Genomic DNA, 24,565 nt, shown 5'->3' with positions numbered 1-24,565 from the left:
CCACAGCTTCTAACTCTGCGTCCATGGATAACTATCCAGATCCAATTCCTTGTCTAGTCCAGCTTCTCATTTTTCAGATGAGACTGTCTACAAGGGACATGCCCAAAGATGCTAATGGCTTGTCCAAGGTCACATAGAGAGCTAGTTATGTTCTGTGTACATCACCAGCATACGCCTTTAAAAATCCTTAGCCATGACAACACATATTCTATAAATATGTGTTGATAAAGGAAGGACTGGTACAGAGGCAGAGAGCTCTGTCAGCATAAAATAGAGTGCTTTCTTCTAGAAAGTCTTTTATTTGTGGAGTTGATGCTTTAGAACCTACACTTCACGTAAGCGTCCAACTTTTCAGTGCCTGCCCTTACTCAACCTCCTCCATTAGCTCTACAATTATGCTGTGATCAACTGAGCAAATCCACTTAGACGGCATGTCTAGCTACTCTCATAGCGGCTTTGGTACCCAAGCAGCAAAGTACACGAGAGCTGTATAATGCAGACCTTTGAGAAATGAACTACATAAATCCTCATTTGATCCTGGCTGTATGTCTATAAGGAATTTTTAAAACAGACTCAGCCAACCTGAGTGATCTTTTTAATGGCCGAGTGTAAAAGTGCAGAGCTAAGATCTTTTGTCCAGAAGAATCTTTTCATGTAAAATAACTCACTTCTGAGATACAAGGCTAATGATCAGGGTGAAAAAAGCAATTGCTAGACTTGATTATAGACACTCACGCAGTGAATGTAAATTACTTGCTGGCATGTGAAAATCTGCCAGTGTAATGCCTCAGATGTCAAATTAAGGTGATATTCCATGAATCCTTGTTTATCTTTTCCTTTCTTACAACCTTAATATTGTGGGTGGGATTGGGGCTGGCACGGACTGAGCAAACTCTATGGCCGTGTCCCCCTCTTTATGGCTGGAATATCCAACAAAAGCCAGAGAGAAGCAGGTACCACAAAGAAGAGCTTCACAGCAGCAAAACATCTGAGGCCCTACTAATAAAAATGTCCTAGTCTAATGGTTGGGAATCTCCCCTCCATTAGGCCACAAAATCACACTCGGATTCAACGAAGAGCAGACTGATTTCATTTCAAGTAATCAGTATTACTATTACTGCTAGTATTGGCTAACATTTAATGAGCATTTTCTCCTGTTAAATTACATACACAGTCTGCTCCAGCAGGGCAGGACTAGGTCTGCTTTGCTCACCGCGTAGCCACAGCTCTGAGTCGCATGCCTTGTATGTGTTAGGCTGTCAATAAGTATTTGTTAAATGAATAAATAATCTCATTTGGTTTTCAAAATAACCCGATAAGGTTTGATACAATATTGTTATCACCATCTCTCAGCTGAGAAAGCTGAGGCTCAGAGGTCATTACACTGTACCCAAAGTCACGTCGTCAGCAAGTGTCAGAGCTTATATTCTAAACCACATGCACTTGACATCAAAATCTATGGTTCAACCACAATGTCATGTCACTAGTACAGCCCAGACCTTAGGGTTTTTCCAGTACTCAGGCCATCTCTGAAAGGTGGGCTTACAAGAATATATTTCAAGTCAGAATGGATCTCACTCTGTTCCAGCCATCACCTTTCAGACTTCTTCAATATTCTTCAAACACTACATTGTAAAAAAGTGACTTACCTACATATCCTTCTTCACCGACCAGTTTCAGGGCAATTTTATCAGCCAACACTGAAGAGTTGCCGTGGGCAATGTTGGCAAAGGGGCCAGCGTGCACAAATACAGGCGTGCCCTGTGGAAGTGGAAGAGCACATTTTAAAAAGCTATGAGAATCAGTTATTTCCTACTATAATTTTGATAAGCCACTGTTTTAGCTGTCTCAGTGACCATGAAATAAACCTTATTTCATATTATTCTGTATTATATTGTTACAAAGAATGGAATTAAACCTTGATGGTCTAAGAGGCCTGTTTAAATTATTTACCCCATTAAGAAATTAACCAATTCAAGAAAAATCTAATCATAAAATCAACACAATGAATGAATCGTGGGAATCATGGCAGGGCAAGTACATTTTATTATAAGCCATTTTTCTATTTACAATAATAATCTTATTCTGATTTTTAAAAACTTTGTCTTTCTCATTGTTTCTTTTACCTGTTAATTTTTTAAGTTAAGTTACCTGGTAATTATTAAAACAAAAGAAAAACGTCACCCATACTAAAATGTTAGTTACTACAAAGGCAAAAAAATAAATAAGGGAATTCTCAAACACTTTAGATTTTAATTACTTAAACAAAATCTGTCATATAGTCATTCTTACTTTCATTTCTACACTTCTCTTTTGTCAAAGAGAAGAGACTGTAGCCCTCTCTAAAAAAATCACCCACATGCATTAAATTGTTTAGGCTGTATTCAGAGTCAGGCAAGGCCACTGAGGTCTGTGTGTGCGAACCTTGGCTCCACCTGTGAAAATACAGGTTGGGGGAAGGCAGGGAGTGCAGGGGATGGGGCCTGGGAGCCATGGAAAGTTCCCATGAACCAGGATGGGCTGTGAGTGAACAGTTTCAAAGCTGAGAGAGGTGAACAAAAGCAGGAAGAAAGGCAGTGAAAGAAAAATCATCACTGAGAGTGAAAAAGAATTTATCAAAGCCACTCAGAGTTCTCTATTTACTTTCCCCCCCAAAGTCCTCAGGAGGGACAGTCACAGAGTATGGATACAGCCATACAAATGTCTGTGGAAATAATACACTGGGATATGTGTTTATGGAAATGCATACATGCATGTTTACTGGCTAGATCTCCACCTGTCTATCCATCTATAGTTTCTCACTTCTATGTAGATAAGCCTTTTAAGTGCTTTGATGGAAACACTGTTTAAAAGGTATTAATGTTGGGCTTCCCTGGTGGCGCAGTGGTTGAGAATCCGCCTGCCGATGCAGGAGACACGGGTTCGTGCCCCGGTCCGGGAAGATCCCACATGCCGCGGAGCAACTAAGCCCGTGAGCCATGGCCGCCAGGCCTGCGCGTCCGGAGCCTGTGCTCCGCACCGGGAGAGGCCACAACAGTGAGAGGCCCGCGTACCACAAAAAAAAAAAAAAAAAAAAAAAAAAAGGTATTAATGTCTCCATCGCCTCCTAGCCTTGCCAGTCCTAGGATGTGGCTGCCTGTGGAAAGCTAGCGGAGCTAATGAGAAAAGTTTAAAGAGACAAGGCTCTCCTATGCCCTGCAACCCTTATCCTGGCCACCTGTCTGAGAAGCACCGGGCACCAGTCTCCAGGGCGACAGGTGACAGGGTCTGGCTGGATCAGCATAAACACATTGCTATTTCTGGGATAACCACTCCAGGGACTAGATGGGCAGCATTTAATTTTAATTCAAAATGAAATTAAAAGCCACACAGCAGATTAATCACGAAAGCAGTATTAGGGCCCTGGTTTTTGAACTCCCGGTATGTGGTTTAAATAGAAAAATTCTTAGACCATCATTGCTGGACATTCAAACACAGACACAAATACACACTCAACTGATATTTATACTTATATGATGCAGTATACTGAGTTAATACTTTGTTTAAGAAATTCTGGGCTTCCCTAGTGGCGCAGTGGTTGAGAGTCCGCCTGCCAATGCAGGCGATGCAGGAACACGGGTTCGTGCCCCAATCCGGGAAGATCCCACGTGCCGCGGAGCGGCTGGGCCCGTGAGCCATGGCCGCTGAGCCTGCGCGTCCGGAGCCTGTGCTCCGCAACGGGAGAGGCCACAACAGTGAGAGGCCCGCATACTGCAAAAAAAAAAAAAAAAAAAAAAAAAAAAAAAAATATATATATATATATATATATATCTATCCTGAGTTCAATATTTTATTTTATAAGCAGAACAGTTAGGAAAGTAATAACAGGAAATATCTTGGTTTCTATGATGACAAAGCTGTGAATATTCTCCATAATGGACTTTTTAAACATTTCATAAGATTAAAACTTCAGTTGCTCTTTGCCGACCAGAGATCTAAAAAAGCATTATCCAAAGAACTTTCTGCAGTGCTCTAAATATTCTGTATCTGCACTATCCAATACAATAGCCACCATCCACATGGGGCTATGGAGCACTTAAAATGTGGCTGGTGAAAATAAATAAATAAGTAGAAATAGAACTAGTATGACTGCAGAGCTGGATTTTAAACTTTATTTGATTTAAACTAATTTAGATCAAAATAACCACAAGTGGCCAGGAGCTCCCATATCGGACAAAAGACTGCAGCAAGTGGGTGTTTTCCTCAACACTGCATATGCTTAACCCATAGTAAAATGCTAAGATCTCTTATTCTCTCTCTTCCACAGGGAAGTTCTCAAGCTTTTTTTTTTTTTTTTTTTTTTTTTTTTTTTTTGTGGTAGGCGGGCCTCTCACTGTTGTGGCCTTCCCCGTTGCGGAGCACAGGCTCCGGACGCGCAGGCTTAGCAGCCATGGATCACGGACCTAGCCGCTCCGCGGCATGTGGGATCTTCCCGGACCGGGGCACGAACCCGCGTCCCCTGCATCGGCAGGCGGATTCTCAACCACTGCGCCACCAGGGAAGCCCTCAAGCTTTTATGTATATAAAAATCACCCAGGGTATCCAAGCCTTACCTGCCAGACATCCTAGAGTTCACTTTGTCTGGGGGAGAGCTTGGCTTCAGCATCTTTACATCTTTCCATGAGATTCTAATGTGTAGCCAGGGATGAGAACTACTGGTCTCCTGGCACCTTGCAGCAACGGAACCCTTGCTAACCTCCTCTGGGACTAACAATCAAGTGTGTTCAAACATGAGCACTAAAGCAGAATCTGTACATTAACCAGTGATTTTTAGATCACTTGTTGATTTAGCTTCCTACTGCCACTGACTAGCCAGGTTAACGTGGAATGAATATGTAGGACGCAGGTAGCAGAGTTCATACATGCAGATATTTTAACTGAATGCTGTGTTCATTTTTCACATAATGCCCATTGCCTGTGACATCAAGATGATGTCGTCACAAATGTGGGCACAGTAAGAACTGCTTAGGGGCGGTCCAACCCAGTAGTTCATTCAACTAACAAGAAACTAGCCTTTTAGAGTGGGATACGTATTAAAGGTGGGGGGAATTTTTAATCTAAGAAAGATAATTATTTAAAACAGTAAGCTGACCATCCCTAATGATGATGATAATGTGTTCATTTTTGAGGGGAAGTGTTATGCTGAAGCAATATCATGTCTCTTTATACATTTTTTCTCATTCATTTATTTATTTAACATGTATATGTTTTTAGGAGCAATGGAGTAAAAACAATAAATATCCATTTAATTCTTCAGCAAGTGTTTACTGAGCACTTAATATGTGTGAGGAACTTTCTAGGAGCTGGGTGAACAAGATCCAAAAAGTCTTGCTCTCATCCTGGTGGGAGGAGAAATACAGTAAACAAAAAAAGAAATAGGGGCTCTTAGATAATATTTTGTGCCATGCAGAAAATGACAAGAAGGTGGGTTTTTGGGCTTGAACCACTGACCAGGTTTGGGGGATGAGACGAGGTGGGAGGAGGTAGGAGGTGGATAGGAATCAAAGATGCTTTTTTTATGCATAACTTTGAAATGCCTTTTACCCACCCTAGCAGCTCTTGGTAACCACACCTACAAGTCTGAAATGCTGAGGTCAGGAGATTCAGAACCAGAGTTCAAGGGTTACCACATGGCTGATACTGGAGGAAAGCGCAGCTGGAGAAGTAAGAAGAAGGCAGCGAAAGAGACAGAGGAGAGGCCACTGAGAAGGGCCAGGAAAGCAAGGCATCAAAAGCAAGAGAGCAAGCGCTCCGGAAGGAAAAGCATCGGCTGTGTCAGCCCCCACTGAGCAAGCCATATACAAAAAACGACCTTCTTAAAAAAGTGGAGCACAGTACACTTTCCTGGAAAACATTTCTCAGCATTACTCTGTGTGTGTGTGTGCGTGTGTGTGTGTGTGTGTGTGTGTTTAATTTTATTGAATACTCCACATTTTGCTTGGAGAGAAAGAAGACAACAAACCTATACTTCCCAAACTTAAGGATTATGAGAAGCTGAGTCAAAAAGAAATGCAACATAGAAAACATCATGTAAACATGATACACGTGGCTTCACAAGTTACTGAGATATCAGACACTGAGTTTCTAAGTTTCTCCTCTGGTCAATTAGTACTTAAGTAGCCAAGATATGAATCACATCAAAGGACTTTGAGCTTTTGGGGGGACGAGCAAGCAGTTATTCTGATGTTCCTCATGGGCTCATATTGGCTGGAAATGCTCACGTGTGGGAACGCACAAGCAATCTAACGGATGCAACTCTGTCGACAATGTCTATGAAAAGAAAATCACTTACTTCTAGGGTCTGCATCAAATTTGGTTTTATCGCGTCTTTCATCAGAACAGTCAAAGCACCTGTCACCCCCTGAAGGAAAGGGAGAAAAAAAGCCCACTTATTTAGATTACTGACAAAAAATTGTCCACACAAGGGTCTCTCAGCCTTTTCTCACCAGCCTACCTCCTACGTGGGCATCCCCACCGGCCGCCGTCACCTCTGAGCTACAGGTGACACAGAGCTCCTGCCTCTGTCCATCTCTCCTCCACCTGAATGGATGCCAACCCTTCTAAGATGTGATGGGGAAGTAGTAGTCATCGCATTTTTTAAAAAAACCTCCTTTGATGGAAGTACGAGGCTTGCCATACCTTTCAATTTGCAATTATGCACATCATTTTTCATTACCAGAGATTACACTGTTGCCCCGAGAAATCAGATGAAGAACAAAAACAAGGCTTGTTACACAGAGGGAACAAAGAAAGGGAAAGGGACGTGTCTAAAGGCACCCATTCTGGTTTCCCACCATCTCTCGACCTCTCATCCCACAGATAACAGAAGGCACTCAGAACACTGTTGCATTGGAAAGGCTTCTCCTTTTCTGTCTCTCATGCTATGTCTACCTAGAATGGAGCTGATGCCACTCGTACATAGATTGTGGCTGCTTCCTTCCAATCCTATAATGCTTCAGTTGGGCTCTCTCGAAGCTCACTATCCCATTCCTGGAAAAGAAGAGGTGGAGAAAGAGACATAGTAGGGATGAAGTCTGAGAGCTACTGGGGAAATTATCCGTGCCAAGGAAGGCCACAAAGGGAAGCTTTTTAAAAAAAAACTCCCACCTTTTCTAAAGACACTGGGCAAGTATCTTTCAACAGATTAGTCAGTTATTGGAAGGCCATAATATGAGCAAATGCATGTGAATGTGGCCCTGAAAAAATAAATGTGGCATGCAACAGATCCTAACAGATAAGGTGGTAGAATCTAGAAACTCTTCAGCTCTCCAAGGTGCATTCGTTTATTACTTTCTCCTTCTACCTCTATCACCAACAATGTTAAGTGTTTCTCTTATATGATCAGTTTCTATTTTTGTATTTTTATAATATTTAATCATTGAAGATTTCTTTAAAAATCGAATTTACTTTCTATTTTATTGCAGAAAATAAACCTTGCAAGAACTGTAACCTTCCTATTATAAATATATGGAGAAATCAGGTACCTTCTGCAAACAAGAAACACAAAAGAAAACTAAAGAGTTAACTTTGGGTTTTTTTGGTCCAGACCCAAGAGTTTTATCACACACCAAAAGAGTAAGTTTAGGGAAATATTTGTGGATACAGTTTCAAACTACTCTTGGCACGTATTTATTGATACCTAAAGATTAACAGGATATAGATAAATATTTATACAGAAACGATTATATGCAAGTTTAGAGAAAAATGTTGAGCTGTCGATAATTTTTAAAAAGCAGTATTTTTACAGCAACCTGGGTTTGAGTTTTCTCTTTAAGCCTTATACTGAGCATTCCATGGGCTGCTGATATACCTATTTAATCTACTTGACAAGACTCGAGTCATTCCGATTCATCTCTTCAAAACAGCCAAAAGGTAACCAAGACATTTTGGCAAAGGTTTAAAATTATATCCCAAGGCCGTGGAATTAATAAAATATTAATTTGCCTGTCTCCTTTTCACAACTGTTTTTCAATCATCAGTGTGCATTTAAGATTCCATTATGGTATGTGACTCGATATGTGGGAAAGTAAGCTTAAATTTAGAGTAACAGCTGCCTACGTTGTACTAAGTACTATGTGCTTATAAACACGTACAAGCAAGTGAAATAGCTACACCATCGATGGGGATTAACAGTAAAGTTGGTTATTAAAAAAAGGAAAAAAGATTAGCATGCGAAATTACAAAAAGCACTAAGAAAGGTGGTGGTGTGCCAGGGTACCATGAAAGCTTTGTAAGAAGCATCATTCCACGCAACAGAAAGCTACATGAGTTAAGAATGATTAAGGGGGAGCTCTGTTTTTATACTGTGAAACCCAAGTTGAGGGCACAAAATTAAACAAGCCAGGGTGCCCAGGGAACAGGCTGGAGCCAAAAATGTGCCATTTTTAACTTAACCTTCCCTTTGACGAAGGTGGAGTCACTTCTTATTCCTTGGAAAGGTGATTTGCCCTCAATTTAAAGCCAGCATAGATCACACTTTTTTTAAAAAGCCACAGGCTGGGCTTCCCTGGTGGCGCAGTGGTTGGGAGTCTGCCTGCCGATGCAGGGGACACAGGTTCGTGCCCCGGTCTGGGAAGATCCCACGTGCCGTGGAGCGGCTGGGCCCGTGAGCCGTGGCCGCTGAGCCTGCGCGTCTGGAGCCTGTGCTCCGCAACCGGAGAGGCTACAACGGTGAGAGGTCCGCGTACCGCAAAAAAAAAAAAAAAAAAAAAAAGCCACAGGTTGCAGGAGGATGACCGCACCCCAGGCAGAGCAGAGACTAGGATCGGAAAGGATCGTGAAAAGCTCATGAAACAGATTTCATATGCTTTGGTTGCAGTCAGGTACAAGCATGTTATAAATGCCTATGAGAACATGGTGAAGCTGTAAGACAAATGGGATTGTGAGCAGGAAAATGCGTGCAGAAATTCTCTGAATTCGCATTACTACCCAGTGATGCAAGAGGAAGAAAACCTTCCTTCTCCTGATCACAAAAGAACAGGGGCGGCGAGCTCTCTGGAGCTTCTGAGATGGACGTACCAAATCACCTGTCGTCACGGGCTGCCCGCTTCTGTCACTGGCCACCACCATTCTGCCCAGCCGCTCCTTCATGTCCGTGAGGCTGTCAGTCAGAGCCAGCACTGCCATGACCTCACTGGCCACGGCGATGTCAAACTGCGCCTGAAAAGGCAAAGCCAAGGTACTGGTCAGCTGCAGCTCCACCTGGATGGCCATTTCCATGGGAATCTGTATTGCAGCAATTCCTGCAGGCCCAGGGTTTAGCCCTCAATGGGCCATTCTCAGAGGCACAAGTTTCCAGCACATGCCCGGTCCTGGGATCAGTGCTCCCTAGGGAGTCCACCCCTTCCTCCATTTGCTGTGCTGAGCACGGTCTGGCTGGGCCCCCCATTACAGTAGCTCACGGCGCTATGGGATTTGCTTCTGCAGCACGTTTCAGCCTTGTAATTATTATTATTATTATTTTTTGCAGTACGCGGGCCTCTCACTGCTGTGGCCTCTCCCCCCGTTGCGGAGCACAGGCTCCGGACGCGCAGGCTCCGCGGCCATGGCTCACGGGCCCAGCCGCTCCGCGGCACGTGGGATCCTCCCGGACCGGGGCACGAACCCGCGTCCCCTGCATCGGCAGGCGGACTCTCAACCACTGCGCCACCAGGGAAGCCCCCAGCCTTGTAATTATTAATGTGATGATCTGATGGACGCACGGCTCCACCCGCGGACTGAGTGCCGTGAAGGCAGGGACCATTTGGAGAGGGACTGCTCCTGAGTCCCCAGCTTGGAGGCCTGAGTGTGAAGTGTAGGAGGCATTCAATGCACATCAGCAAAATAAGAGTCTGCTGCCTACCCCTGCTGTTATTTATGTGTGTCAAGGGGGATGCATGTGTCTGCCCAGCAAAGAGGTGAGATCGTGAAAAAAGAGGGTTCTGAGGCCAGTTCCCCAGACTTGGAGCTCAGCACAGCGGTGAGGAGACCCTCGACTTCTGTTATCCCCCCGTCATAAGCTGACATGGAATCCGTTCCGAGCTGTCCACGGAGGCTTGGCCACATCAGATCATGAACTGTCTAGCCATGAATGCTGGAGAGCGGCAACTTCCCGAGAAATGTTGCTGGCCTTCCTATTCCCGCTCCTGGCTCTGATTCCAAGCCCGACACAATCCAACAGGAACCAAGAGACACAGGGACCGCGCATGTCCTCCCCCTCTGAATTCAGCCACTGGACAAAACCGCTGCATTTACACTCCTTCCCGAGAGGCACGTGAGCCAGGTAAGTTCAGTCTTACATAGAAAATGGCTGTGCCCTGGAGGGATCACCTCTCAGGAGACATTTTATTGTCCATTTCCGGCACCCACAAGAAAGGAAGTGAAGAAAAGAAGGAGCTTTCCTGGCTACTTCCTGGTTGAGATTTCAGTAGTCGCTGATTTAGTGAAAACACATTAGCTGAAAGGCAAGTGCACCTATACTCAACTATTACATTCTCAGTATAACCCATCCCAAACCTAAGTGGTTTTTCATTGTATGAAATTGAGGGTTTTCTACACCCATTAAAAACAGTACGTATGAAAAATAACTAAAAATGATGAGACTTTCTGCGTAAAACCTGAGCCTAGAAATATGCTTAAAATATTAACTGTGTAAGTGGAATGTGTAACACCGTAAGTTCTTCATTGGTAATCGTTACAATTTTAAAATTTTGCATCTCTAGCAACATCAGAATGAAACAAGGATCAATATAAATATAGTTACTCATTTTATGCCTGAATGGTATAGCTAACAGAGAGCTGCTCACTTTTGTTTTGCAAATAAAACATTTCTAAATCACATTAAGGTGTAGATGAGATGATTCTTAGTGTTTATCACAGATTTAGACAAAAGACAAAAAGCATGTTGACAAGGATGCGAATCCCCTCTGACTCTGCAGTTATGGATCTGTTCATCATGTGTATGTTACAGCTTCTTTATGATAGCCCAACACTGCAAACACCCTAAGTGTCCATTGACAGCGAAATAGTTGTATCTATTATGGTACATCTACAAGATGTGGTATTATATACAGGCATTAAAAAAATGATGATATAGGGAATTCCCTGGTGGTACAGTGATTCGGACTCCACACTTTCACTGCCAAAGGCCCAGGTTCGATTCCTGGTTGGGGAACTAAGATCCCACAAGCCGTGTGGTCCCACAAGCCAAAAAAGATGACATAGATCTACATTTACTGACGTAAAAAGATGTCCTCAATAGTTTTAAGGTTAAAAAAAGCAGTTAAACCTCTTAGATATAATCCCTTTTTACTTAACAATATGTATGCATAAAGCAATATAGAACATAACCTCGGACAAGTCACTTAACACAAAATGGCAACTTTTCTCATTTGCAAACCAGATTTACAAACTCACGTATGTAATGGGCCTACCAATAAAAGGCACAAAATAGGCATTCAGATCACAGCAATTGTTAATCCTGCATCTCTCTAGTGCCAAGATACAGTACAAAAATACCCAGAGAAAATGTGAAAGAACTTCCTTACTATTCCTATTCTGAAATCAGAAGTCACTGATTTCAGAAGGTGAACAGCTTTCCAGCTTCCATTTTATGTGTTTTTTACACATATAAACATGTATGCTGGCTTTTTCTTAACATAAACTGGATTACGCTATATTCATTTTAGTCCAAATTCTTTTAATATGTTTTTTTCTTTTCCAAGATATGATTTTATTATTTTTTTGAATGTTATTTTAGTTATTTTTTATACAGCAGGTTCTTATTAGTTATCTATTTTATATGTATCAGTGTATACATGTCAATCCCAATCTCCCAGTTCATCCCATCACACCACCACCACCACCACCACCACCACTTTTTCCCCTTGGTGTCCATACGTTTGTATGGACAAACCTTCAATTTCACAATCTGTATGAGAGCTCTATGTCACTCCCCTGATATACACTTTATCATTTTCAATGGCTACCTGTTTCTGTTGTGCAAAAGGATACACCAAATATATGTAATCACCCCTAACGATGAACACTGCATTGCTTCCAACGTTCACCATTACAAAAAATGCTACCATTAATATCCTATATATAGATTTTTTTTTTTGTACCTGAGTAAATATTCCCCCCTTTTTAAGAAGAATCTGTAGTCCTGAAGTTAGAATTGTTCTGACATTTCAAATTTTAAATACTAACAAACTATCATCCAAAAGGCTTTACAATTTATATTCTCACTAATACTGTATAAAAGTCTCTATTTCTTTGCATCCTCACTAACGCTTAATATTAATTTATTTATGTTTTAATGAGCTCATAGATAAGTCTTATTATCTTCTACTTATCCTATTCATTTCTTTAGTATAGATTTATTGAACACCTACTACTCCTATGTAACAAAGTCCTATGCACTGAGAATACAGCAGTGAACAAAACATACCAAAACCCCTGCCCTTACGAAACTCACATCTTAGTGGGGGGAGGCAGAAAATAAACAAATAAGTAAGGATAGCAGGGAAAGAAAGAGGGAGTCTGGGGACAGGCAGGTGCAGTTTTATAGAAGGTGACCAGTGAAGGCCTTACTGAGAGCAGTATTTGAGTATTAATTTATGGAACTTCTTTTTATGTTTGGCGCTTTAACCCGTTGTTATATTGATACTGCAAATAACCTCTCCCAGACTGTGACTGGTCTTTTACTGATTTTGTAAATCATTTCTCTATATGGAAGATTTTAATTTTTATTTATGTCAAAATTATCTATTCGTTAGCGTTTCTGCTTTTTATGTCAGTGCCGTTTCTACTAGGCCAAACTACTGTGTTTGACTTATTCCAGCTTATTTTGTATTTTCTGTCCCCAATTATTTTTCTTTCTACTCAAGGATTCTAGATTGAAAATCCTGTTCCTTCAGAACTCCAAATCAGTTTTCCCAGTGTTACCTTGCATTCAGTGCTGTCAATGAGAAGTCTGATGACAATATTAATCTTACTCCCTTGTGACTCATCAAGACTTTTTTCCTCTCTGGCAGCTCTTTGGAATTTTATTTTTTCACCCTTAGCTTTGTGAAATTTCAACATTATGTGTCTGGGTGTAAGTCTACTTCATTTATGCTGCTCAGCACTTGTGAAGTCTTTTAATAGGAAAATTCTAAATTTTCCTTAAAGTCAATAAATTCCCTTTTTATTATTTCCTCGAATACATTCTTCCGTCCATTCTCTGTTAACTTTCACCAGTAACTTGAGATGAGTATTAGAACTTCTCGGTGTGTCTCGTATGTCTCTTGATTTTTCCTTTATATTTTCTATGGCTTTCCTTTTGGTAGTATGTTCTGAGAGAGTTTCTTGGGTTGAACTTTCCTCTCTCATTCAGTTAACCCTATTCTTATTCAATCTACTAACTGGATTTTAATTTTGACACTACAGTTTTTTGTTTGTTTGTTTGTTTGTTTTTTCGGTACGCGGGCCTCTCCACTGCCGTGGCCTCTCCTGTTGCAGAGCACAGGCTCTGGACGCACAGGCTCAGCGGCCACGGCTCACGGGCCCAGTTGCTCCGCGGCATGTGGGATCCTCCCGGAGCGGGGCACGAACCCGTGTCCCCTGCATCGGCAGGCGGACTCTCAACCACCGTGCCACCAGGGAAGCCCCAACGCTACAGTTTTATTTCCAAGATTTTAACCCATTTTTTTCCACAACAGCTAATTCTCAATCCTTGTAGGACAGTTCCCTTAAGCCTCTGAGAATACTGATGGTAATCTCTTCAAAGTACCTCCCATTTGATCTGCAATCTTGTCTAGGGCATCTAAGCTTCTCTCTGCTGTGTCTGGTGTCCATGTTCATGACATGGGTTTTCCTTTAATATGGACGATTCCTGGCTTTGATGCTCCCTTTTCCTTGTCTGGGGACCTGATTTCTGACAACCCCACCCTGTCTCTAGACACTCAAGAGAGTAGGACATAGGACACGCTGTTCCTTGGCTTCCCGTCTCGCAGTCTCTCTTAGTCCTGAGCTTGCCTGCTGTGCAAATGACAAAAGGTTGCCCTTTCCTGAGTGTCACAGTATACTGCTTTTCCTTGCACCGGATGTTTTTCACTGCCAGCCAGGAAGCACGGTACACAAGCAAATCTGTGACTCGGATGTGAGCCGTCCCCCACGGCTGGGCCCCAAGGCTGAGACCAATGTATCTACTGGCTGTGTCTCCACACAGGTATCCCAGGAAGGTGCCTGTGCATCAGTTTTTTGGGAGCTATCCCCATCCCTCTCCTGTATCTGAGAAGTAGGGTATCCAATGCCTTTGAATTTAGCAACCCCCTCCCATACTTCCATCATATTTTGGTTTGTGCTTTTCTCCACCAATCCAATTCCATCTTCCTATCTTTCAGAAGCTTCCCCAGCGTATGGCCATAGAGTCATGGGACTCTGGTTTTCTAGCAAGGATACTGACTATTTGAAATCTGTTTGTGCGTGCACGTTCCAGGATTTGGAGGAGGGATGCAGTAGGGGCTTAGCTTGTCTTCTCGATTCAATCCTCATATTCACTTTTTAAAATTTAATTTAATTTTTTTAAGTGGAAGTAGAGTTGATTTACAATTTTGTGTTAATTTCTGCTGTACAGCAAAGTGATTCAGTTTTATACACACACACACACACATTCTTTTTTATATTATTTTCCATTATGGTTTCTCACAGGGTATTGAATATAGTTCCCTGTGCTATAGGGTAGGACCTTGTTGTTCAGATTCACTTTTTAATTCAAATATTTCAAAAGATCCAAAAGTCTATTTGGTAGGAGGACTGAATACTATAGTAAAAGTGATTCTTTTCAGGCTAAGAAAAACTTAACAATGTAAAGGCCATAAATCTAAAAGTGTCTTAAGCTATAAAGTTTACTACAAAAAATAATAATTTAGAGGCCTGCTGGGCCTGGCTGAAAAATCATAGAATGAATTTATATTCACTAAGCACCATCACCCCACACTGGAGACCTATTAAAATGAAGGTGGACATCATAATTTATCTTCTACATTTTCTGGATTTGGGTAATAAGACATTATCCTTAACAACTTCTCAGGCTATTAAGCCAAATAACTGGGTGTTTGTTCTTTGGTTTATGAAACGTGAGTAATGTGTCTGAGATTTTCACTTTTCAGCTGTTAGGCAGATATAGTGCTAACTGGGTGGGTCGGCAATAAAATATGTTAGAATGTATATTCAAGAGACACCCTGAATGGCTCTTACCAGAAACACAACTAAAATCACACAGAACAAGGATGGCAAAATAATATTGGAGACTTTCTGTCTCCTGATGATCTCCCAGTCCTGCTGAGAGACTGGAAGAAACACCTTGACTCCTCAGGGGCCCACTGGTTACTGCGGGTGGAAGAACAAGCAGAGAAATGTGGAGAAGCAGCTTCTGGGCCAGTTTAAGCGCAAGGGCAGAGTCCTCCCTGGAGAAAACACCACCTACCTGCCGAGAAGAGCCCTTCTCTGTGTTTCCCTGCCCGATGGTTACTTTTCGTAGAAATCGGTCATTTGTATCCAAGACTGGAAGAGAAGAGAACAGAGCATCAACAAGCAGGGATCTGGCCACCCACTGTGTGTCTGGCATTATTCTGAGTGTTGCAGAGGCAGCAGAGAGCAAGAGATAAGGTTTGGCTTCCCTGAGCTGGTGATCCCGAGGGAGGATCACAGAAAGGGGTCAAATAAACTAGGGATCACCCAGCTAGCACTAATTGCCTTAAGGAAACCAAGGGGGGGCTATGACGGCGTGTGTCGGGAAGGGGTTTGGGGTGGGGTGCCGTTTTGAACAGGCAGTAAGGAAAAGCATTTCTGAAGGAGTGTCCTTTTTACACTGAAGCCTGAGGCACAAGAAGCAGCCAATTAAGCCTCTCTGAAGGTTAAACATTGAATGAACATATGACCCACCGCTTCCAGGTATATATTCAATAGCACTGGAAGCAGCTATTGCACACCCACGATCATAGCAGCATTATTCACAACAGCCAAGAGGTGGAAACAGCGAAGTGTCCCCTGACAAATGAACAGATAAACAAAAAGTGTGGTATAGACATACAAGGGAATGTTATACAGCCATAAAATGAGTGAACATTTGATATATTATGATACAACATGGGCGGACATTGAAAACATTATGCATAATGAAATAAACCAGATACGGTATGATTCCTCTTGTAGAGGGTTCTTAGAATAGGCAAATTTATAGAGACAGAGAGTAGAATGGTGATTACCAGGGGCTGGGTGAGGACTTATTATTTAGGGAGTGTTGAGTTTTTGTTGAGGATGATGAAAAGGTTTGGGGTGTAGTTAGTGGTGATGCTGTAACCATGCCAAGCCTTGGCCTATATGCCATTCATGGCATATATTTAATGCCATGCATTGCACACTTATGAATGATCAAGACTATATGCTATGTATATTTTATCATATAAAAAAAACCCAAATAAATAAAGTAGTATATGTGGGGGGAGAAGTCAATGATGATTCGAGTAAGTATCAACTCTCTTTCCTCTTCTCACTGGCCTGTATGAATTGCACCGATGTACATTTTGCTTGTGAAAACCAAATCTACAAGGCCAGAAAGTAAAGCCAGAACGACACAGACTTCACTAATAATTTATACCGCATCAAATAGCAAGCCGTCCACACTGACAACTTAGATCCAATTTACTAAATGTCTCATATGGCTCTGACAAAAATGGTGGCGGGAATTGTGTATCTGGGGAACACAGGCACCTGCAGGATGAAATCGTGAATGTCTTCTTCCACACACAAAGCACGGACACGCCTGCCGACCTTGCCTGCCTCTGCTGCTCCCTGACTCGCTGCCGGAACCTTTCTCTACATACAATACTCTCCTCTCGGGACTTCCCTGGTGGCGCAGTGGTTAAGAATCCGCCTGCCAACGTAGGGGACACGGGTTCGATCCCTGATCTAGGACGATCCCACATGCCCCGGAGCAACTAAGCCCGGGGGCCGACACAACTACTGAGCCCACGTGCCACAACTACTGAAGCCTGTGCGCCTAGAGCCCGCGCTCCGCAACAAGAGAAGCCACAGCAATGAGAAACCTGCGCGCCGCAACGAAGAGCAGCCCCCGCTCGCCGCAACTAGAGAAAAGCCCGCGCGCAGCAAGGAAGACCCAACGCAGCCAAAAAAACCCCCCAAAAAACAAAAACAAACAAACCCTCTCCTTTCTCTCACACATACATATATACATTTATATTACTGCACACCCGTACGGGCACCCAGGCAACCCTCCTCAGAGAAACCTCTGTATGACTTTAAGGCATAAGCAGAGGGCATACAGAGAAAGGAATGCCTCTCACTATTACCACTAGCTAGTACTTTATTCCCAAGACCAATGGTGCAGAATCATATAAAGTAAAAATATTTCCTACTCTCATGTGTAGTATACACAAACTTAATGTGATCTTTTTATTGGAATTTCAGCTGGTTTTTATTTAGCGAAGAAAACACAAACAAGAACCCCCCCCCACCCCCAAAAAAACTTAGTAAGATCAACTGTAATCAGCAGCATCAGAAGGCCACCCGTGTGTTTATTAGCACAGCCCTGGTAGAACAGGGCGTCTCACCAGGCTTTTGATGTCCATGGAAAGACATGTGTGAAATGACAGTGATACATAAAAGAAATGTGAAGATTAAATTCTGATACACAAGAAAGATAGATAACAGAAAGTAATGCTAAGTTAGTGATGTGGAATTCCTGCCCTCTAAGTGACAGAGCTGAAGATGGAATGAGGAACATACTTATTCATTTCAGGTCTGTTTACTGAGGGCCAATTTTGTGGCAGGTCCTGTGAGAGCTGTACTGGGATACAAAGACGGACAGGACATCATTCTCTGATGGAAGGCACTCACTGGGAAGGACAGAGATGGAGAGTGCAGGTCGGCGTGGAGAGGGGACCCTGCAGAGGGGAGAGATCTGGGTTTTCACTCTTTGCCCTAGATGGTCCCTTTAGGACTACACCGCTCTGTTTTGAGGAGCATCCAGAGTGTTCCTAGTGGCTTGCTAAAACAACCAGCACCAGCTCAGGGACTGGGAAATACAGGGGAGGACATCGAGGCTAGGCCCACTACTTTCTTTGGCTCTGGCAGGAGAACTGTACCGATTCCCTGCAAGCCTGTAGCGGAGTGCCGGGAACGAGTAACTGGATGTCAGTTCCCTGGAGACTGAGGCTTCTTGGTCTTCGGTCTGATGGCCCGTGAGGCCAGAAAAGCAGGGTTCACATCCTTTGAGGAACAATAAAATGACTTGATGTCCGCTGTTTCTTCTGCTCATACTATGTGTTTCTGGAATAGTCTGTGGGCTCCCAGTTTCACCTTGTTACCAGGCACTTATGAGGCCTTCAAGCTAGTGACAGGAAGCACAGGAGAAAACAACCACGAGTTAAATTTCTCACGAAGGATAAAAGGGAAGAGGCGAGCATTAAATATGCGACATCTATGGTCTCAGAAGAGTTTTTTAGCCCCATGTGGTCACTGAGTGTCCCCTTCTCTAGTTATCAAATTATAAAAATATCTAATCTCACCCAAAGGCTATACTCTTTCTAGCTCTAAGCCAATATTGTCTATAAAAAAAAAAAGAACAACAACAAAAAAACCTTACTATTAAATGACCTCAATCTATTTCATGGAGACTCCTATTTCTTATATTAATTCATGGGAATAAGAGCCAAACTAGCTATCAAATGTCATTCCAAACGCCTCTGACCTAGGTGGCTTGTCTATAGCAATAATTAGCACTTTAGTGCCCTAAACAATAATACAATTCTAGGATTTATCTGGAGTAATTTTTTAATGTTATCACTCATATTAAAAGTGATTTGCAACCACAGTATGCTTCAGTCCTTTCGTGCTCCTCGGGGAGAAAGCAATCTGAAAGGTGGCCCTGGGTACACAGGAGGGATTGTGTACCCCTTCTTTTTCCAAGACCCACTGGATGAATCATGGCTCTATTTCTGGTGGCTGCCTCAGCTGGAGCCACAATGCAGATGTGGAAGAACGCCCCTTGTGTAAAAATTTCTTTTTTAGCATATCCCCATGCTAGGTTTAAAATACACTGATTTCCAGGGCTTCCCTGGTGGTGCAGTGGTTAAGAATCGGCCTGCTAATGCAGGGGACACGGGTTCGATCCCTGGTGTAGGAAGATCCCACATGCTGCAGAGCAACTAAGCCTGTGCGCCACAACCACTGAGCCTGCACTCTAGAGCCTGCGAGCAACAACTACTGAAGCCCGTGTGCCTAGAGCCCGTGCTGTGCAACAAGAGAAGCCACCGCAATGAGAAGCCCGCGCACCACAATGAAGAGTAGCCCCTGCTCACTGCAACGAGAGAAAGCCCGTGTGCAGCAATGAAGACCCAATGCAGACAAAAATAAATAAATAAATAAATAAAATACCGACTTCCACCTGCATTAATTTTTTGTTCACAAAAATGTTTGAAAGAGTAACACAAACTCACAAATGCCTTGAAAAAGCTGACTATGCATTTCAGATATAATGGTATAGTAATAATTAATCCTAGTTAAAGCCGGTTCTTTGAGAAGATAAAGAAAATTGATAAACCATTAGCCAGACTCATCAAGAAAAAGAGGGAGAGGACTCAAATCAATAAAATTAGAAATGAAAAAGGAGAAGTTACAACAGACACCGCAGAAATACAAAGCATCCTAAGAGACTACTACAAGCAACTCTATGCCAATAAAATGGACAACCTGGAAGAAATGGACAAATTCTTAGAAAGGTATAACCTCTCAAGACTGAACCAGGAAGAAATAGAAAATATGAACAGACCAATCACAAGTAACGAAATTGCAACTGTGATTAAAAATCTGCCAACAAACAAAAGTCCAGAAACAGATGGCTTCACAGGTGAATTCTATCAAACATTTAGAGAAGAGCTAACACCCATGGCTCCTCAAACTCTTCTAAAAAATTGCAGAAGAAGGAACATTCCCAAACTCATTCTATGAGGCCACCATCACCTTGATACCAAAACCAGACAAAGATACTACAAAAAAGGAAAATTACAGACCACTATCACTGATCAATATTGATGCAAAAATCCTCAACGAAATACTAGCAAACAGAATCCAACAACACATTAAAAGGATCATACACCATGATCAAGTGGGATTTATCCCAGGGATTCAAGGATTCCTCAATATGAGCAAATCATTCAACATGATAAGGGCTTCCCCGGTGGCACAGTGGTTGGGAGTCTCATGTCCTGGTCTGGGAAGATCCCACATACGGCGGAGCAACTGGACCCGTGAGCCACAATTACTGGGTCTGCACGTCTGGAGCCTGTGCTCTGCAATGAGAGGGTACGATAGTGAGAGGCCTGCGCACCGCGATGAAGTGTGGCCCCCGCTTGCCATAACTAGAGAAAGCCCTCGTACAGAAACGAAGACCCAACACAGCCATAAATAAATAAAGTTTTAAAAAATCAAAGTGATACGCCATACTAACAAACTGAAGAATGAAAACCATATGATCATCTCAGTAGATGCAGAAAAAGCTGTTAACAAAATTTAACATCCATTTATGATAAAAAGTCTCCAGAAAGCGGGCATAGAGGGAACTTACCTCGACATAATAAAGGCCATATACGACAAACCCACAGCAAACATCATTCTCAATGCTGAAAAACTGAAAGCATTTCCTCTAGGATCAGGAACAAGACAAGGATGTCCACTCTCACCACTATTATTCAACATAGTTTTGGAAGTCCTAGCCATGGCAATCAGAGAAGAAAAAGAAATAAAAGGAATCCAAATTGGAAAAGAAGAAGTAAAACTGTCACTGTTTGCAGATGACATGATACTATATATAGAGAATCCTAAAGATGCCATCAGAAAACTACTAGAGGTAATCAATGAATTTGGTAAAGTTGCAGGATACAAAATTAATGCACAGAAATCTCCTGCATTCCTATACACTAATGATGAAAAATCTGAAAAAGAAATTAAGGAAACACTCCCATTTACCACTGCAACAAAAAGAATAAAATACCTAGGAAAAAAACCTACCCAGGGAGACAATAGACCTGTATGCAGAAAACTATAACACACTGATGAAAGAAATTAAAGATGATACCAACAGATGCAGAGATATACCATGTTCTCGGATTGGACGAATCAATACTGTGAAAATGACTATACTACTCAAAGCAATCTACAGAGTCAATACAATCCCTATCAAACTACCAATGGCATTTTTTACGGAACTAGAACAAAAAATCTTAAAATTTGTATGAAGACACAAAAGACCCTGAAAAGCCAAAGCAGTCTTGAGGGAAAAAAATGGAGCTGGAAGAATCAGACTCCCTGACTTCAGACTATACTACAAAGCTACAGTAATCAAGACAATATGCTACTGGCACAAAAACAGAAACATAGATCAATGGAACAAGATAGAAAGCCCAGAGATAAACCCACGCACCTATAGTCAACTAATCTATGACAAAGGAGGCAAGAATATACAATGGAGAAAAGACAGTCTCTTTAATAAGTGGTGCTGGGAAAACTGGACAGCTACATGTGAAAGAATGAAATTAGAACATTCCCTAATACCATACACAAAAATAAACTCAAAATGGATTCAAGACCTAAATGTAAGACTAGACACTTTAAAACTCATAGAGGGAAACATAGGAAGAACATTCTTTGACATAAATCACAGCAAGATCTTTTTTGATCTACCTCCTAGAGTAATGGAAATAAAAACAAAAATAAACAAATGGGACCTATTGAAACTTCAAAGCTTTTGCACAGCAAAGGAAACCATAAACAAGATGAAAAGACAACCCTCAGAATGGGAGAAAATATTTGCAAATGAATCAATGGACAAAGGATTAATCTCCAAAATATATAAACAGCTCTTGCAGCTCGATATTTAAGAAACACACAACCGAATCCAAAAATGGGCAGAAGACTTAGACATTTCTCCAAAGACATACAGATGGCTAAGAAGCACATGAAAAGCTGCTTGACATCACTAATTATTAGAGAAATGCAAATCAAAAGTACAATGAGGTATCACCTCACACCAGTTAGAATGGGCATCATCAGAAAATCTATAAACAACAAACGCTTGAGAGGGTGTGGAGAAAAGGGAACCCTCTTGCACTGTTGGTGGGAATGTAAATTGATATAGCCACTATGGAGAACAGTATGGAGGGTCCTTAAAAAACTAAAAATGGAACTACCATATGACCCAGCAATCCCACTACTGGGCATATACCCAGAGAAAACCATAATTCAAAAAGCCACATGCACCCTAATGTTCATTGCAGCACTATTTACAATAGCCAGGTCATGGAAGCAACCTAAATGCCCATCGAGAAACGAATGGATAAAGAAGATGTGGTACATATATACAATGGAATATTACTCAGCCATAAAAAGGAATGAAATTGGGTCATTTGTAGAGACATGGATGGATCTAGAGACTGTCTTACAGAATGAAGTCAGTCAGAAAAACAAATATCATATATTAACACGTATATGTGGAACCTAGAAAAATGGTACAGATGAACCGGTTTGGAGGGCAGAAATTGAGACACGGATGTAGAGAACAAACGTATAGACACCAAGGGGGGAAAGCAGTGGTGGGTGGGGGTGTGATGAACTGGGCGATTGGGATTGACATTTATACACTGATGTGTATAAAATGGATGACTAATAAGGACCTGCTGTATAAAAAAATAAATAAAATTATATTTAAAAATTCAAAAAAAAAGTTGGAAAAAATCTTGTCATAGTTGGTACTAAAGTAAAAGCAGCAGTGATTTAATACTAAAAAAAAAAAGGAATACACACCATCTAACTCTTCGGTAGGTTTTATCAAGTGTTATTACCACATGCCTGTAATTATATATTATCGCCTCCATTTCCATCTCCAAGAGACCTGGGCCCAGAACAGGTATGTGACTCGCTGAGGGGGAGACACCCACTCAATGCTCCTGACTCCACGTTTAGTGCTTTTCCCCACTATCCCACCCTTGTGGAGGGCAGTGAGGGAGAAGTGAGGGGCGTCACAGCCAAGAGGAAAACAGGGAGGTCAGGACAGACGTCCCTCTACTGCACATCTGAAGTGCTGAAGGGGATTCTAGTAAGTAGCTGGAAGCACGAGACTCAGAGAAAAGATTGTGCACTGAAAATACAAATTTCTAAGCTGCTGAGAGCTAGTGGTGAGGAAGACAGTAAGAAATTAGAATGGCGGGTAGAGAGGGCAGCAGGACAACTAAGGGGAGAGACACAGACATTTTTACCCTCAAAGAGAATACAGGAGGCCAGAGATGAGACAGGAAAAAAGTAATTTTCCTCGGAAATCTGGAAGAGATGGGGTGAATGGGATGAGATAAGGGTACGGCTTTTTCTCCTCAATAGGAGGCAAGGATGAGAGAAGGGGCTGGTAAAAGAAGTGAGCGAAATAAATGGAGGGATTATGTAACGCAAGCTAGGAAGACAGTGGGAAGAAATACAATTGTGCGCTTATGAAGAGCTCCAGCTGGAAGACATGTCACCCTCCCCATCTAGCCACCAGCACCTACCTCTCTGCCACGTGATGGTGGAGGGGTCAATGTCAAGACGGGCAAATTTCCTCATTTCCTCTTCTGTCAGAGCGCTCGGATCAGTCTTATTTATTCCCAGTTTCTAATGATTAAGAAGAACAAAATATGTTTTAGAAGGAATAAAAAGCAAGATGGAACCAAATTATCCCTCTACTTTTACCTTCTCCATGACAGTAAAGCCTTTTTAAAAACTAAGCTGAACTTCAAGAAAATGGTAGGTTGTTCCAACTCATAAATGAATGAGTCCAAACACCTCCTAAAATGGGAGACACAGATATTTGTAATAATACACCCTTCAAATAACAGGTGACAGTACACAAAGAATAAGTGCCGTATTGTCTGTCATGGTCTGAGGCTCTCTATGTGGTCACCATACGCTGTTCACAGAAGGGGCATAAAACTTCCATCTAACAGATGCTCCAGTTCACTAGCTGTTCTTTTCAGATACAAATACCAATAATTTTTTTTAAACAATTTCCTCTTTTATTTATTTATTTTTTATTTTTGGCTGCGTTGGGTCTTCGTTGCCACGCACAGGCTTTCTCTAGTTGTGGCAAGCGGGGGTTACTCTTCGTTGCAGTGCCTGGGCTTCTCACTGCGGTGGCTTCTCTTGTTGCGGAGCATGGGCTCTAGGTGGTGCATGGGCTTCAGTAGTTGTGACACACAGGCTCAGTAGTTATGGCTCACGGGCTCTAGAGCACAGGCCCAGTAGTTGTGGCACACGGGCTTCGTTACTCCAAGGCATGTGGGATCTTCCCGGACCAGGGATCGAACCCGTGTCCCCTGCATCGGCAGGCAGATTCTTAACCACTGCGCCACCAGGGAAGTCCCTGCCAATAATTTAAGTAACGATTATGTCTATGTTTTCAAGTTATTTCTAATTCCACAAGAAAAAATATTAAAAGTTTTAAAGCATCTCTTTCCATAAA

At 42.2% G+C, this 24,565-nt stretch overlaps 1 protein-coding gene across 8 annotated transcripts in view; it reads right to left on the bottom strand.

The window, feature by feature from the left end:
* MTHFD1L (methylenetetrahydrofolate dehydrogenase (NADP+ dependent) 1 like) overlaps nt 1-24,565 on the bottom strand; it is a 205,972-nt gene that overhangs the window by 119,573 nt on the left and 61,834 nt on the right. For 6 of the 8 annotated variants that reach the window (XM_067011021.1, XM_067011019.1, XM_067011017.1 and 3 more), the window contains 5 exons: nt 23,616-23,718; nt 15,488-15,564; nt 9,058-9,198; nt 6,332-6,400; nt 1,650-1,761 (listed from right to left, as the gene is read on the bottom strand). In XM_067011021.1, the coding sequence (XP_066867122.1) occupies nt 1,650-1,761; nt 6,332-6,400; nt 9,058-9,198; nt 15,488-15,564; nt 23,616-23,718 (502 nt within the window). The remainder of the gene's footprint in view (nt 1-1,649; nt 1,762-6,331; nt 6,401-9,057; nt 9,199-15,487; nt 15,565-23,615; nt 23,719-24,565) is intronic. The other 2 variants (XM_067011020.1, XM_067011018.1) reach the window with 2 other exon arrangements.

The sequence above is a fragment of the Kogia breviceps genome, chromosome 13, assembly GCF_026419965.1.
Source record: "Kogia breviceps isolate mKogBre1 chromosome 13, mKogBre1 haplotype 1, whole genome shotgun sequence".
Lineage (NCBI taxonomy): Eukaryota > Metazoa > Chordata > Mammalia > Artiodactyla > Physeteridae > Kogia > Kogia breviceps.
This window is presented reverse-complemented; position numbering and strand designations above follow the sequence as displayed.